The sequence below is a fragment of the Takifugu flavidus genome, unplaced genomic scaffold, assembly GCF_003711565.1.
Source record: "Takifugu flavidus isolate HTHZ2018 unplaced genomic scaffold, ASM371156v2 ctg467, whole genome shotgun sequence".
In the NCBI taxonomy this organism is placed as follows: Eukaryota; Metazoa; Chordata; class Actinopteri; order Tetraodontiformes; family Tetraodontidae; genus Takifugu; species Takifugu flavidus.
Genome location: NW_026622083.1, coordinates 2,392 through 18,523, shown reverse-complemented (window position 1 = coordinate 18,523; position 16,132 = coordinate 2,392). Strand labels below are relative to the sequence as shown.

The 16,132-nt window shown below is 39.5% G+C and overlaps 3 protein-coding genes across 3 annotated transcripts; all 3 read right to left on the bottom strand.

Annotated features, from left to right (window-relative positions):
* Window positions 1–2,207: 2,207 nt before the first annotated feature.
* On the bottom strand, window positions 2,208–3,731 carry LOC130520649 (trace amine-associated receptor 13c-like). Its single transcript, XM_057024356.1, has one exon. It carries the CDS (start codon window positions 3,688–3,690, stop codon window positions 2,896–2,898), a length of 795 nt encoding a protein of 264 aa, XP_056880336.1. The 5' UTR covers window positions 3,691–3,731; the 3' UTR covers window positions 2,208–2,895.
* A 4,902-nt stretch (window positions 3,732–8,633) lies between these two features.
* On the bottom strand, window positions 8,634–10,114 carry LOC130520650 (trace amine-associated receptor 13c-like). Its single transcript, XM_057024358.1, has 2 exons — window positions 9,951–10,114; window positions 8,634–9,777 (listed from the first exon to the last, which is right to left on the bottom strand). Exons 1-2 carry the CDS (start codon window positions 10,112–10,114, stop codon window positions 9,006–9,008), a joined length of 936 nt encoding a protein of 311 aa, XP_056880338.1. The 3' UTR covers window positions 8,634–9,005.
* A 2,743-nt stretch (window positions 10,115–12,857) lies between these two features.
* Window positions 12,858–14,358, bottom strand: LOC130520648 (trace amine-associated receptor 13c-like). Its single transcript, XM_057024355.1, has one exon. The coding sequence runs from the start codon at window positions 14,310–14,312 to the stop codon at window positions 13,533–13,535; it is 780 nt and encodes a 259-aa protein (XP_056880335.1). The 5' UTR covers window positions 14,313–14,358; the 3' UTR covers window positions 12,858–13,532.
* Window positions 14,359–16,132: the final 1,774 nt, after the last annotated feature.

The following is a 16,132-nucleotide window of genomic DNA, read 5'->3' as shown; positions in this document are numbered from 1 at the left end:
TTTAGCTGAACTAATGCAACTTATAATTCAAGAGAGTGTCTTTGCCTGAAATGAGAAATGGAGACAATAACCACTAAATTGAGCACCACAGTGAGAGGAGCAAGGCAGGCCAGTACTGCACTGGTGAGAGTGGATTTCCAAGCATCAGACATGAGTCTGCAGGAGGTGTTGAATGGAGAGATGTAGCCATCTCCGTCTTCCAGTGACATCACCGTCAACAGATTGTTGCAGTGAAAAGATCACTGCTGAGATACAGCAGCTGTTTAGGTTTCCTCAGATGGAATATTTATCTTTACTGCCACCTTCATTATCATCTTTGTTTTTCCCTTCCCACCCTCTCTCCTTCCTTTGCAACCATCCCACCTCCTCCAAAGCAGCTGTCCAGCACCTGGTCAACCTAATCCACTGGGAATACAGCAGCCACAATTTTTAGACTGTGATTTTACAATCATCCATTTTGCAAATAAAATAAGACAAATACTGTTGCAGAATATTCTGCAAATAAATTTAGAAATATATTTAATTACACTCAGCCGAGAAACACCTATTTTGAAACTTTATGACATGATTGCTCGTAAATAAATATCCAGAGGTGTCAATATTATCATCAAATCTGTCTGCAAATTCCTCTTAGTAAGGCCAAGACTTACCTAATGATCCAGACCCAAATCAGTAACTATGTAAGGCTTTCAGGTCTGGTGAAATATTAGCGGCTCTCCTTTGAAAAAGGCCCTTGGAAAGGGGGTCACTGAGCAGAGGCAGGAGAGCCTCTGTATTTGCTTATGGAGCCCATCTGAGCTTCTTCAAAAAAGCATGTGGGTCAGTCCTGAAGTTGACCCAACACCTGCAGAAAAGCCAAACCTTCTGAATAAATTCACAGTGCCACAGGTGGGCTTTAGATCAGTCCTAAATTTCACAAGGCCTTCTGGGATGTTACCACTTGGTTTGGCTTCTGAATCATTGCCTCTAATGGTGGCAAATGGTTCATCTCTAAAGGGGGAATCATCCTTCTGAGACACCACTGAAATACTCCCCACCAGGAGAGGAGAGTCGGTCATTTAGTTAAACCATCCAAATCTTCATAGGGTTTATCAAAATTAATGATTAAAGAGGAAGGTGTTCCAGATCTATATTGTAAAAGCTCTGTTGCTATTTAATATCATATCTCTGTGCTGGAGCCTTGACATCAATTGGCTTATACTTGCTGATTTGCCTCACATCACACTTACAAACCATGTTTCTGTAGTTTGTCCAGCGTTCATACACAAATAAATACACAAAGGCTTCCAAATATGCTTTACATTACAAGACTGTAAATTATTCTGAGCAGCTGTTGAATAGATGGTGAAGAAAAAGAGACACAGGATGTCCTTATCAATTAGGAGTCCTTGGTTTTTGTCTCTCCCTTGTCCCCTGTGTGTCTTGTGTTCCTTCCCACTGAGTGGAGCGGTGATCGGGCCTTTTCCCGCCACCATATCGGCACAGCTGTGGCTCACCGTCTCGCCAGCTGCTCGTTAAAGACCGGTCCTTTCCGCCTGACCGTCGGTAGTTCATCGTGAAACTCTCGTGCTCTGCCGCGTCACCCGTCCCAGTTCAGCTCGGTTCAAGGTTTGTCCTGTGCCAACCCTGTTCTTGGTGATCCTCATTTGGTGCAGGAGTAGCAACTCATTTTGTACAGCCTCCTTTCATTATTAAAGAATCCACTTTCATCTCCCGTGTCTGCATGTTGGGGTTCAGTCTGTGTCTGCTAGTCAGCACCTTAGCATTATCAACCTCTGGACAGGCTTTTTTTGATGGATTCCTAGTGGTGAATTCTTTTGCATATGCACCAGTTTTGTCCCGTCTTTGGAGCAATTTACAAAATCTGTTTATACTGTACAACATTTACCTACATGAGACACATAGATAGTGAATTCTATATCAAAGTCTCATCTATGACACAAACTTTAAACCTGTCTTTTTTTTTAAATTAAATGTGAAAATTAACATTACTGCATAAGACAATGGTTGATTTATTTTTAAGTAAATAATTTAACAGCAAAAAATTGAATTGGTCCAATCTCAGTCAAAGGTGTGAGTTGTGACAATTATATTTCAGAAACTGATGCTGGAGAAAGGCCCAATAAAATGTCTCAGTATGTTTTGACAAATATAATTTCATCTGAATGTTTTCCCATCTTATTTAGGTGCTGCAATCACAACTGTGTGGATGACAAAAAAAAATTATGTGCATGACAAGTGTACAAACATGAGTGTCATCAAAGTATGCTGCTAAAGAGAACAGCTGACCTCTGAGTAAACCCACACGGAATAAGAATGGAATATATATTCAGAACAATTTCTCAGGTGTTCTTCTCTGCCCACTTCTCACTGATCATAATTACTCTTTTCAAGCTGACTAACAAGGTTGTTTAAGAAGTTAGTTTGTCAGATCATTCATGTTTAAACTGATGTTTTGACAGTGATTAATGTCAAGACACATTCAAGAAATTGAAAAACAATCTAGTGATGTTTATACTAAAAGCAAAGAAATGGAATAAAGCTAAAACATACATCTTCATCTTTTTTAATGTAGAAATGCAAATGTATTTGACATATATTGACATATAGATGGATGAACAACACTCCAGGCTCCAATGTTGCCTTCATTCAACAAATCAGTCTCATTTTTAAAACACATGAGAAAATGTTTGTTACAAACAGTTTGAGTCCTAATCAGCAAAGATCTGTGTGAAACACCATGGAATCAGAAACACTAGAGCCATGAATTAATAATAATTATTTATGATAATTATTTATTTTCTCTCTTTGAGCATTTGAACTGTTCTATTTTTTCCACCACCATAAAAGCTACAAAACATTTGCCAACCAGCCTATATATCTACATACTCCTGGTCAGAGTTTACAGAATTTGCAGCTCAGGAGGAGTTTAACCGTCTTTCTAAACCAGGGATAGAAAAAAGCATAGATGATAGGATTTATTGTAGAATTACAATAGAACAGAAAAAGTTGACCTGTTGAATCTTCATAGCTTATGCCTTGTCCTGTTAAAGAAGAAATATAATACGGGAAAAAACAGATGAAGAAAAAGAGAATGACAATTCCGAGTGTTCTCGCAGCTCTCATCTCTGATTTCATTGCACTCACAGGTTTTGACCCAGCTGTTGAAACCTGAGACCGCATGGCACGTGCCTGTGTGACAGCCACCACAAACACTCTGGCATAGAGAACTATAATTACAGTTAGAGGGACATAAAATGTGATGATTATATCTGCAATAGATAAAATGTAATTCATGTAAAGAGGGCATGTCTTGTTGCAGGAACTGAAAAAATCAAGTTGTAAAAGGTTATCTTTTAGAAGTACCAGATTGTAGATAATAGAACTGATCCAACACACAGACACACAGATTTTAACTGTATTTGGTTTGATGGAGGAATAACGCAGAGGGCAACAAATGGCCACATAACGATCTACTGATATCAGCACCATGTTCCCAACAGAGGCAGAGGTGAGGACAAAGCTTAACATGTGGAAAAGAAAGCATAAATATGTACTGATGCACCGACAGGAATCCAGGGTGACGATCATGAGCGGCATCACAGCAAGGCCCACCAGAAGGTCAGACACGGCCATGGAGAGCAGGAGGAGATTGGTGGTGGTCTGGAAATGCCTAAAGACAGAGATCATTGTTAATATCTCCAACTCAAATCACACATCTACAGAGAAAACTGCAAGAAATATGTTATTATCTCTGCTACTTTAAAGGTGTAAGTCAACCAAAATATAAAAATACAAATGTAACTTATAATTCAAGAGAGTGTCTTTGCCTGAAATGAGAAATGGAGACAACAACCACTAAATTGAGCACCACAGTGAGAGGAGCAAGGCAGGCCAGTGCTGCACTGATGAGAGTGGATTTCCAAGCATCAGATATGAGTCTGCAGGAGGTGTTGAATGGAGAGATGGAGCCATCTCCATCTTCCAGTGACATCATCATCAGAGTGTTGCTGTGAAGTGATCACTGCTGAGATACAGCAGCTTTTTAGGTACCCTCAGATGGAATATTTATCTTTACTGCCACCTTCATTATCATCTTTGTTTTTGCCTTCCCACCCTCTCTCCTTCCTTTGCAACCATCCTACCTCCTCCAAAGCAGCTGTCTATCACCTGGTCAACCTAATACACTGGGAATACAGCAGCCACAATTTCTAGACTGTGTTATTTCATTGATCCATTTTGTCGAGAAAAATTACAAATAATGTAGCATAATATTCTGCAAATATATTTAGAAATATATTTAAATACGCTCAGCAGAGAAACACCCATTTTGACATTTTCCAAAATGTTTAAGTTGCTTGTAAATAACTATTCAGAAGTGTCAATATTATATCAAAATCTCTGCAAATTCCTCTTGTAGGGCTGAGACTTACCTAATGGTACAGACCCAAATCAGTAACTGAACAAGGGTCTCCGGCCTGGTGAAGCGTTCAAACAAAGTGATCAGGTCCATCAAGTTCTCACTGACTTATATATTGACTTTGCCTATCTGAAACATGGCTCCGTGAATCTTCGCCTCCAGTAATATTTTACCTGTACGTTGCTATTCAATGTTTAGAAATGATAGTCAGAGTTCCAAAGGAGGAGGTGTAATGATCTCTGCCATGAACATTTTTAATTGTAATGAAATACATGTTACAGATAAAACTGGATTAGAATTTCTTGGATTAACCATTACTTTGTCACAGCAAATGTCTTTTACTCTCTTGGTTACTTATAGGCCTCCTTTGTCAAATGCAAATTATTTTGAAAAGCTGGAAATTCTATTGAAACAACTCAATTTTACAAAAGAGGTGATAATAATGGGTGGCCTAAATGTTAATTGGGAAGTTAACAAGGTTAGAAAAAAGCTGAAAAAGGTTATGGATGGTATGGATAAGACTCATGTAATTAATGGCCCCACTTGAATTACAGACTCCACCAGTACTCAGATTGACTTAGCTTATATTAATAGGCCATAAAGGACCTTGAAGTTATACAACATGCTCACAGGCCTGTCTGATCACAATCTTATAATGGTCACAAGAAAATTAAATTTAAAAATGCTTCAAACCCTGAGGTGCCACTGAATCCTACAGGATACTGCAACAGGAATAACAAAATTTCCAAGATTCAGAAGTAAACTGGCATGAATTACTTACAGGCAAAATCTAGGTCAGGATTGTTCTAATTTTGCCAAAAATACAACAATTTATTATACAATTTACATGGATAATTAAACTAAAAGCTAGAAAGAATGGCCCTCCTTGGCTAAACAAATGTATTCTGAAACTGATGAAAGAACGAGATCACTCCTTGAAGTTGTCAGTCAAATCAGGATGTAACAGACAACTATTGGGTGGTTCCTAAAAAAACAAAACAAAAATAATGCAAATTCGATTGAATGGAAACATCCTGACTCAAGTGATGGCTGATGTTTTTAATAACCAGTTCATTGAATCAGTAAATGAAATCTCTGATAAGTTTACAGTAAAACAAAGGAAGGACTACCCTGTATTGTCTACAACGCAGCCCTTTACCATTACAAATAAAAAGTTATTGATCGAATTCAATCATTCTAACCATCAAACGCAAAGGCCCTTTTTGGAATGGACCCGAATATGCTCAAAGATCTCGATTCAGTTCTTGCTACTCCTATTGCATCAATAATTAATCTTTCAATCTCATCTGGTCACTTTCCGAAGGCCTGAAAATTTGCTATTGCCACCCCAGTCTTGAAATCCGGTGACTCAACCTCTATGCATAACTAACGACCATGAAGCATTCTTTCGGCTATTTCCAAAATCTCAGAAAAATGGGTGGCAGAGCAGATTGCCCATTACTTAACAGCAGCTCCCCCTTCCTCCACACCATGCAGCTTGGTTTCACATCCAACCATTAAAGGCCATACTGGCAAATTGTGTAAAAAAAATCAAGTTGAATCTTGCAAATTTTCGCACAATTCGAAATGAAATGTCACCGAAGCTGCAAAAATGTACTTGCATTCTATGATTCTTAGTCAATTCAACTATTGGCTAAATAGTTGGTCCCAGGCTGGTCAGAGTGCAAAACCCCCCCATTAGAAGTCTTGTAAAAACAAGCAATTAAGGTTATAGAGGAGAAACATAGGCACTGTCATCACTGTGCAATTTTAAAAAAAAAAATACAGTCTTTTGAACTGGGACAGAATTTGCATCTTTGCATATTTAAATTTGATCTATAAAGTACCGCATCATTTGGCTCCAGATCTTCTGACAGAGTTCATCTGCCAAAGAAACAGCTCTGAGCATGTCACTCGAGGCTGTGTCAGAGGTGACTGTTTCATTCCACTGGGCAGGAGCACTTTCAGTAGGTCGGTTTGGTCAGTGAGGAGTGGTAGTGAGTGGAACTCAGTACTCGAGGAGGTTAGACTGCTCACAACAAACAAGGCCTTCACCAAAAATAATCTAAATGTGGCGTATCAACTAATATATCAGGGAACACTGATAGAAAGGCCTGTTGGAATATTTTGATATTGTGATTAAGCGATATGAAATGATGTCTTAATTGCATAGTGAGTGTTTGAATGTGTATCATGAATTGTGTTCTGTGGGTTTCTGTGGTCCCTTTGGCAGTTTGTTGTCAGTATGGCGTTTCTTGTATTGGTGCCATGTAAGGTGTCTTACCATGTTTTTCTCTTGTATATGTATTTTATTGCTTTTAACATCATGGCCAGGGGACTGGAGATGAAAAGTTGCCTTCTGGCTAATTCTGCCTTTATATGACCATGTAAAATTATGTGTTTTATGAAATTGCACTGTCCCCTTTTAAATAAACAAAGATCAAAGATCCAGCACCTGTGGAAAGCAGAACCCCCATGTGGGCTTTAGATCAGTCCTAAATTTCACAAGTCATCTAAGATGTTACAACTTGGTTTGGCTTCTGAAACACTGCCTCTAGTGGTGGAAAATTGTTCATCTCTAAAGGGGGAATGATCTTTTTGAGACACCACTGAAATACTCTACACCAGGAGAGGAGAGTTGGTCATTTAGTTAAACCATCCAAATCTTCATAGAGTTTAACAATATTTATTATTAAAGAGTAAGAGTAGCTCCAGATCTATATTGAAAAAACTCTGTTGATATTCAACATCATATCTATGCCATATCATTATTTGGCTTATACTTGATGATTTGACTCACATCACACTTACAAACCAGATTTCTGTAGTTTGTCCACCCTTCATACACAAATAAATGCAAAGGCTTCCAAATATGCTTTACATTACAAGACTGTAAATTATTCTGAACAACTTTTGAATAGATGGTGAAGAAAAAGTCACACAGGATGTCCTTATCAATTGGGAGTCCTTGGCTTTGTCTCTCTTTTTTGTCCCCTGTGTGTCTTGTTTTCCTTCCCACTGAGTGGAGCGGTGATCGAGCCATTTCCCACCACCATATCGGTACAGCTGTGGTTCACCGTCTCGCCAACTGCTAGTTAAGGCTGGTCCCTTCTTTGTGCTCGGCTCCAGTTCGTCGAGAAACTCTCGTATTCTGACTGCGTCACCTGTCCCAGTTCATCTCTGTTCAAGATTTGTCGTCTGCCAACCCTGTTGTTGGTGATCCTCATTTGGTGCAGGAGTAGCAACTCATTTTGTCTGCATTTGATTAGTAAAGAATTTAAAAAGTCCACTTTCATCTCCCGTGTCTGCATGTTGGGGTTCAGTCTGTGTCTGCTCGTCAGCATCTTAGCATTATCAACCTCTGAACAGCTTTTTATTTGGTGGATTCATGGTGGTGGATTCTTTTGCATATGCACCAATTTTGTCCCATCTTTGGTACAATTTACAAAATCTGTTTATACTGTAGACCATTTACCTACATGAGACACAGATAGTGACTTCTATATTAAAGTCTTATCAATTATACAAACTGTAGCTCTGTCCTCTTTTTCAGTAAATTTAAATCTGAAAACTAACTTTACTGCATAAGACAATAGTTGACTCATTTTTAAAGTAAATATTTTAACAGTAAAAAAATGTAATTGGTCCAATCTTAGTCAAAGATGAGAGTCACGTCAATCATATTTCAAAAACTTCTGCTGAAAAAGGCCCAATAAAATGTCTCAGTACAATTTTAATTTCATCTGCATGTATTCCCATCTTATTAAAGTGCTGCAATCACAACTGTGTGCATGACAAAATTACATTTTACATGGACAAACACATGAGTGTCATCAAAGTTTGTTGTTAAAGAGAACAGCAGACCTCTGAGTAAACCCACATGGAATAAGAATGGAATCTATATTCATAACTATTTCTCAGGTGTTCGTCTCTGCCCACTTCTCACTGATCATAATTACTCTTTTCAACCTAACTAACGAGGTTGTTTAAGAAGTTAGTTTGTCAGATCATTCATGTTTTAACTGATATTTTGACAGTGATTAATGTCAAGACACATTCAAGAAATTTAAAAACAGTCTATTGAAGTTTATACTGTAAGTACAGAAAGTGGAATAAAGCTAAAACATACAACATCTTTATCTTATTTTTAATATAGAAATGCAACTTTATTTGACATATATTCGACATTAACAAAAGAATCAGCGTGGTTAAATATAGCATTGAAATTTATATAAATTACAGTATTCCAGGAAAACTGATGAGCGGGTGACAGGTCCGGGGAGTAGCCTGTGATACAACCTAAATGGATAAACAGCACTCCAGGCTCCAAAGTTGTCTCCATTCAATCAATCAGTCTCAATTTTAAAACACTTGGAAATGTTTTGTGACAAACAGTTTGATTCATATTCAGCAAAGATCTGTGTGAAACACCATGGAATCAGAAACACGAGAGCCATGAATTAATAATAATTATTTATGATAATCATTTATTCTCTGTCTTTGAGCTTTTGAACTGTTCATTGTTCACCACCACAAAAGCTACGAACATGTGCCAGCCTATATGCTCTCATCTACGTACTCCTGCTCACAGTTTACAGAATTTGCAGCTCAGGAGCAGTTTAACCGTCTTTCTAAACCAGGGATAGAAAAAAGCATAGATGATAGGATTTATTGTAGAATTACTAAAGAACAGCAAAAGTTGACCTGTTGAAGCTTCATTACTTGTGTCTTGTCCGATTAAAGAAGAAATGAATAGGGAAAAAAAAATGAAGAAAAAGAGAATGACAATTCCGAGTGTTCTCGCAGCTCTCAACTCTGATTTCATTGCACTCACAGCTTTTGACCCAGTTGTTGAAACCTGAGACCGCATGGCACGTGCCTGTGTGACAGCCACCACAAACACTCTGGTGTAGAGAACAATTATTACAGTTAGAGGGACATAAAATGTGATGAATACATCTACAATTGCTGAAATGTCATTTAATGAAAAGGGGCATTTCTTGTAGCAAGAACTGGAATCAATGTTTAAAAGGTTATCTTTTAGAAGTATGAGATTGTAGATAATAGAACTGATCCAACACACAGACACAAAGATTTTAACTGTACTTGGTTTGATGGAGGAATAACGCAGAGGGTAACAAATGGCCACATAACGATCTACTGATATCAGCACCATGTTCCCAACAGAGGCAGAGGTGAGGACAAAGCTTAACAGGTCAAAAAGAAAGCATATAAATGAACTGATGCACCAACAGAAATCCAGGGTGACGATCATGAGCGGTATCACGGCGAGGCCCACCAGAAGGTCAGACACTGCCATGGAGAGCAGGATGATATTGGTTGTCGTCTGGAAATGCCTAAAGACAGAGATGATTGTTAATATCTCCAACTCAAATCACACATCTACAGAGAAAACTGCAGGTAATATGTTACTGTCAGTCATATAAAAGGTTAGCTCACATCTATGCTACTTTTTGGTAAACAAAATAGCTGAACTAATGCAACTTATAATTCAAGAGAGTGTCTTTGCCTGAAATGAGAAATAGAGACAACAACCACTAAATTGAGCACCACAGTGAGAGGAGCAAGGCAGACCAGTGCTGCACTGATGAGAGTGGATTTCCAAGCATCAGACATGAGTCTGCAGGAGGTGTTGAATGGAGAGATGTAGCCATCTCCATCTTCCAGTGACATCACTGGTGTCACAGTGTTGCTGTGAAGTGATCACTGCTGAGGTACAGCAGCTGTTTAGGTATCCTCAGATGGAATATTTATCTTTACTGCCACCTTCATTGCCATCTTTGTTTTTGCCCTCCCACTACTCTGTCCTTCCTTTGCAACCATTCTACCTCCTACAAAGCGTCTGTCTATCACCCTGTCGACCTAATATACTGGGAATAAAGCAGCCACAATTTCTAGACTGTGATTTTACAAATTCCCCTTGGTGCTAATCAGATTTCTGTAGTTTGTCCAGCCTTCATATACATCATAAGTGCAAAGGTTTGCAAATATGCTTTAAATCAGGAGACTGTAAATTATTCACAACAACAGTTTAATAGATGGTGAAGAAAAAGAGAATCGGGATGTCTTTATAAACCTCTGGACAGCTTCTTATTTGGTGGATTCAATTTTTCTTTTCCAGATGCACCAATCTTGTCCCTACTTTGGTGCAATTTACAAATTCTGTTTATATTATATATTAACATTATCTACAAAATACACACAGATAGTTGGTAGGGTCTTTCACCTAGTTTCAGTTGAGGTGTCTCCCCTTTGTCTGCTGGCTCACATGGTGGTGAGTCACCAGGTCTCCTGAAATGGTGTGAATGTTTGGTTTGTTGTTGGAAGGAGTGGAGGTGATAGGAAGTGCCTTAGCCCACCACATCTGTTTAATGATGTTTTTTCCAATTTGACATAGATGGCTTCCTTGACACCCCTCTCAAACCAGCGGTCTTCTCTGGCCAGTAGCCATATTTGGCTGTCCTCAAAGGCGTGCCCGCTCTCCTTTAAGTGTAAGTGACCTGACCTGGAGAGGTGACACATCTGTGTTGTGCCATTTTTCTGTGGAGAGTTTGTTTGGTTTAATCAGTGTACAGTTCTTTGCATTCCTCCTTGCATTGTACAGCATAAAGAACAGTACATTGTTTATGTCTCGGTGTCTTGTCTTTCGGGTGTACCAGCCTCTGTCTGAGTGTGTTGCTTGGTTTATACTGAACCGGTATGTCATGTTTTTGGAGGATCCTTCTAAATTTCTCAGAGACCCCTTGGGTATAGAGTGCAATAAGCAAGGCTCTCAGCACCTTGGTAAACCTCACCTCTGCTTTCTATCTCCAATCCAACGGGCAGTGTGAGCAAGCCAACCAGGTGTTGAATGACCATGACCTGGCGTGTCCACCTTCAATGGGTGGAGGATGCTCACAACATGCTTACCTGGCAGCTACTGGTCTCTCTCCTTTGAGGTCTTCCTTGGGTAACAGCCTCTGCTGCTACCTACACAGGAAGCAAATTTAGCCATAAATTCAGTGCAGATAATACATCCAGCACTGTAAGGTGGTGTGGAGGCAGCCCAAGGAGGCCCATGAGCGTGCGCAAACCAGCACTTCTAAGTATTCCAACCGTTGTCGAACCCTAGTACACAATTACTGCCCAGGTCAGTCAATTTGGTTTTCAACCAAGAACATTCCCCTACTCACTGAATCGTGGAAACTCTCTCCTAGATTCATTGACACATTTTCCCATAAATAGTTGAATTGGCCCAACTACAGTCACACTTCCAGACAACATGAAGATCCAGCCTGCATTCCATTTGTCTCAAAATAAGCCAGTTGTCATGAGTGACTTGTGGCCTCCTTCTGAACCCCCTCTCCCCGTCTCATGACCCTGTCTACTCTGTTCACCGCCTTGTTGACATTCGCCACCGGGGCATATACTTGGTGGACTGGGAGGGATGTGGTCCTGAGGGGCACTCATGGGTGCCACGGGTTCACTCTATTCTGGATCCTGACTTGAGCCGGGTCGTTCACACAGACCACGGACAAGCGTAACTATTCACCTGGAGGCACTTGTTGGAGGAGGGCAATGTAATGATTCAGTGTATTTTGTTTTTCCTTGTTTCCCCAATCCCTGGCAGGCAGGTCTGAAACAGCACCTCACTGACCTGTAGCCCGTCTGGGTTGACTGGATCTGCACCTTTAAAGCAGCTTGTTTCTCTTCTCATCTCCAGATCAGATTATTGCTCCTCAGTGTTAATGCTTGGCTCCCTTTTCGTGAGAATATTTTGAGGTTGTATTTTTGATAGTCCATCTTCTTTGTGAGTTTTTATCTGCCTCACCTTTGTCTTGTGTTCCAATTCATGCAGATCCCTCACCTGTACATTTTCCACCTATTGCATCTTTACCCTTTTTGTCAGCCTTGTTTTGAAAATTACATTTTTTCATGGTCAGGATTACCTGTGTTTGCATTTTGGGTCCTGTTTCTGGTTTCACTTGGTGCAAGACTTCCATACTGAGCCCTTATCAAAAATCCAAACTGCAGACCTGTTCACTCTTGAAAAAAATGTAAATCTGAACACTAACGTTACTGCATAAGAAAATAGTGGACTGCTTTTTAAATAACTAATTTAACAATAAAAAATGTAATGGGTCCGATTTTAGTGAAGGGTGAAAGTCAAAAACTTATGCTGGAAAAAGGCCCAATTAAATGTCTCAGTATGTATTGACAAATTTTATTTTAACTGAATGTATTCCCATCTAATTAAAGTTCTGCAATCACAACTGCATGTAAGACAATAAAACATTTATGTGCATGACATGTATACATTGGACATGAGTGTCATCAAAGTATGCTGTTAAAGAGAACAGTAGACCTCTGAGTAAACCGACATGGAATAAGAATGGAATATATATTCATAACTATTTCTCAGGTGTTCTTCTCTGCCCACTTCTCACTGATCATAATTACTCTTTTCAAGCTGACTAACAAGGTTGTTAAAGACATTAATGTGTCAGATCATTCATGTTTAAACTGATGTTTTGACAGTGATTAATCTCAACACACATTCAAGAAATTGAAATACAATCTATTGAAGTTTATACTAAAAGCACAGAAAGTGGAATAAAGCTAAAACAGACATCTCTATCTTTTTTAATGTATAAATGCAAATGTATTTGACATATATTCAACATTAACAAAAGAATCAGTGTGGTTGAATATTCCATTGAAATTTATACAAATGACAGTATTCCAGGAACACTGTGATGAGCAGGTGACAGATCTGGGGTGTAGCCTGTAGTACAGCCTAAATGGATAAACAACACTCCAGGCTCCAATGTTGCCATCATTCAACCAATCAGTCTCAATTTTAAAACACTTGGAAATGTATTTGTTACAAACAGTTTGAGTCATAATCAGCAAAGATCTGTGTGAAACACCATGGAATCAGAAACACGAGAGCCATGAATTAATAATAATTATTCATAATGATAATGATTTATTTTCTCTCTTTGAGCATTTGAACTGTTCTATTTTTTCCACCACCATAAAAGCTACAAAACATTTGCCAACCAGCCTATATATCTACATACTCCTGGTCAGAGTTTACAGAATTTGCAGCTCAGAAGAGTTTAACTGTCTTTCTAAACCAGGGATAGAAAAAAGCATAGATGATAGGATTTATTGTAGAATTACTAAAAAACAGAAAAAGTTGACCTGTTGAATCTTCATTGCTTATGCCTTGTCCTGTTAAAGAAGAAATATAATATGGGAAAAAACAGATGAGGAAAAAGAGAATGACAATTCCGAGTGTTCTCGCAGCTCTCATCTCTGATTTCATTGCACTCACAGCTTTTGACCCAGTTGTTGAAACCTGAGACCGCATGGCACGTGCCTGTGTGACAGCCACCACAAACACTCTGGTATAGAGAACTATAATTACAGTTAGAGGGCCATAAAATGTGATGATTATATCTGCAATAGCTAAAATGTAATTTATGTAAAGAGGGCATTTCTTGTTACAGGAACTGAAAAAATCAATGTATAAAATGTTATCTTTTAGAAGTACCAGATTGTAGATAATAGAACTGGTCCAACACACAGACACACAGATTTTAACTGTATTTGGTGTGATTGAGGAATAACGGAGAGGGTAACAAATGGCCACGTAACGATCCACTGATATCAGCACCATGTTCCCAACAGAGGCAGAGGTGAGGACAAAGCTTAACAGGTGGAAAAGAAAGCATAAATATGAACTGATGCACCGACAGGAATCCAGGGTGACGATCATGAGCGGCATCACAGCAAGGCCCACCAGAAGGTCAGACACTGCCATGGAGAGCAGGAGGAGATTGGTGGTGGTCTGGAAATGCCTAAAGACATAGATCATTGTTAACATCTCCAACTCAAATCACACATCTACAGAGAAAACTGCAAGAAATACGTTGCTTCCACTCATTTAAGAAGTTATCTCACATCTCTGCTACTTTAAAGGTGCAAGTCAACCAAAATATAAAAATACTAATGCAACTTATAATTCAAGAGAGTGTCTTTGCCTGAAATGAGAAATGGAGACAACAACCACTAAATTGAGCACCACAGTGAGAGGAGCAAGGCAGCCAGTGCTGCACTGGTGAGAGTGGATTTCCAAGCATCAGACATGAGTCTGCAGGAGGTGTTGAATGGAGAGATGTAGCCATCTCCATCTTCCAGTGACATCATCATCAGAGTGTTGCTGTGGAGAGATCACTGCTGAGATACAGCAGCTTTTTAGGTACCCTCAGATGGAATATTTATCTTTACTGTCGTCTTCATTATCATCTCTGTTTTTGCCCTCCCACCCTCTCTCCTTCTTTTGCAACATCCTACAAAGCGGCTTTCCGTCACCTGGTCAACCTAATACACTGGGAATACAGCAGCCACAATTTCTAGACTGTGTTATTTCATTGATCCATTTTGTAGAGAAAAATTACAAATAGTGTAGCATAATATTCTGCAAATACATTTAGAAATATATTAAATACACTCAGCAGAGAAACACCCATTTTGACACTTTCCAAATGTTTAAGTTGTAACCTAGTAACCTAATGGTACAGACCCAAATCAGTAACTGAACAAGGGTCTCCGGCCTGGTGAAGCGTTCAAACAAAGTGATCAGGTCCATCAAGTTCTCACTGACTTATACTGTATATTGACTTTGCCTATCTGAAACATGGCTCCGTGAATCTTCGCCTCCAGTAATATTTTACCTTTACCTGGCTATTCAATGTTTAGAAATGATAGACAGATTTCCAAAGGAGGAGGTGTAAAGATCTCTGCCATGAACATTTTTAATTGTAATGAAATACATGTTACAGATAAAACTGGATTATAATTTCTTGGATTAACCATTACTTTGTCACAGCAAATGTCTTTTACTGTCACAGCCCCTTTTCCCCAGTTCCTCCTGTCCCAGTACTTTTCCACTGCCCTGCTCACACACACCTCTGATCACCACACCTGCTTTCAGTCACTGATCACCACACCTGCTTTCAGTCACTGATCACCCACCTGCTTTCAGTCACTGATCACACACCTGCCCTCACTCATCAATCCGCTCACCTACCGGTGTATATATTCTCCAGCCTCACACTCACTCAGTGCCAGATTGTTCTTCTGCTTTCATGTGAGACTTTCCAGCATTGTTTCCCTGCCGGATTACCTGTTATCGACCCTGCCTGTCTTCGTTCTGCCTGCCTTGCCTGTTCCCCGGACAACCTACCTGCTTTCTGCCCCTGACTACGACTTCTGCCTCAGCGTCTCTGGTTCCTGTCTGCTCACCTGGTTTAGACTTCTCCGCCCGGCCCCGACTTTGCTGCTGCTCGTCCCACTCCCCGAGCCTGCAACCCATAGACTTTGTGCGGGCCCAGAGCCTCAAGAACGGACTATTCCTGTGTTTCCTGGTCTGCCTGAGTTCCTGTTTGCCCGTGTGTTAAAAGTCATTACTACGGTCCAGCTTTCCAGAGTGCTGCATTTGGGTCCTAACTGCACCTGTCACATTTACTCTCTTGGTTACTTATAGGCCTACTTTGTCAAATGCAAATTTTTTGAAAAGCTGGAAATTCTATTGAAACAACTCAATTTTACAAAAGAGGTGATAATAATGGGTGGCCTAAATGTTAATTGGGAAGTTAACAAGGTTAGAAAAAGCTGTGAAAAGGTTATGGATGGTATGGATAA

Bases quoted from the DNA above. Each gene is read 5' to 3' on its own strand.
- LOC130520649 (XM_057024356.1), bottom strand. From the start codon at position 3,690: ATGATCTCTGTCTTTAGGCATTTCCAGACCACCACCAATCTCCTCCTG.
- LOC130520650 (XM_057024358.1), bottom strand. From the start codon at position 10,114: ATGTCACTGGAAGATGGAGATGGCTACATCTCTCCATTCAACACCTCC. The intron at 9,778-9,950 runs GCAAAGACACTC...CTCTGTCTTTAG, and splicing joins GTCTCTATTTCTCATTTCAG to GCATTTCCAGACGACAACCA.
- LOC130520648 (XM_057024355.1), bottom strand. From the start codon at position 14,312: ATGTTAACAATGATCTATGTCTTTAGGCATTTCCAGACCACCACCAAT.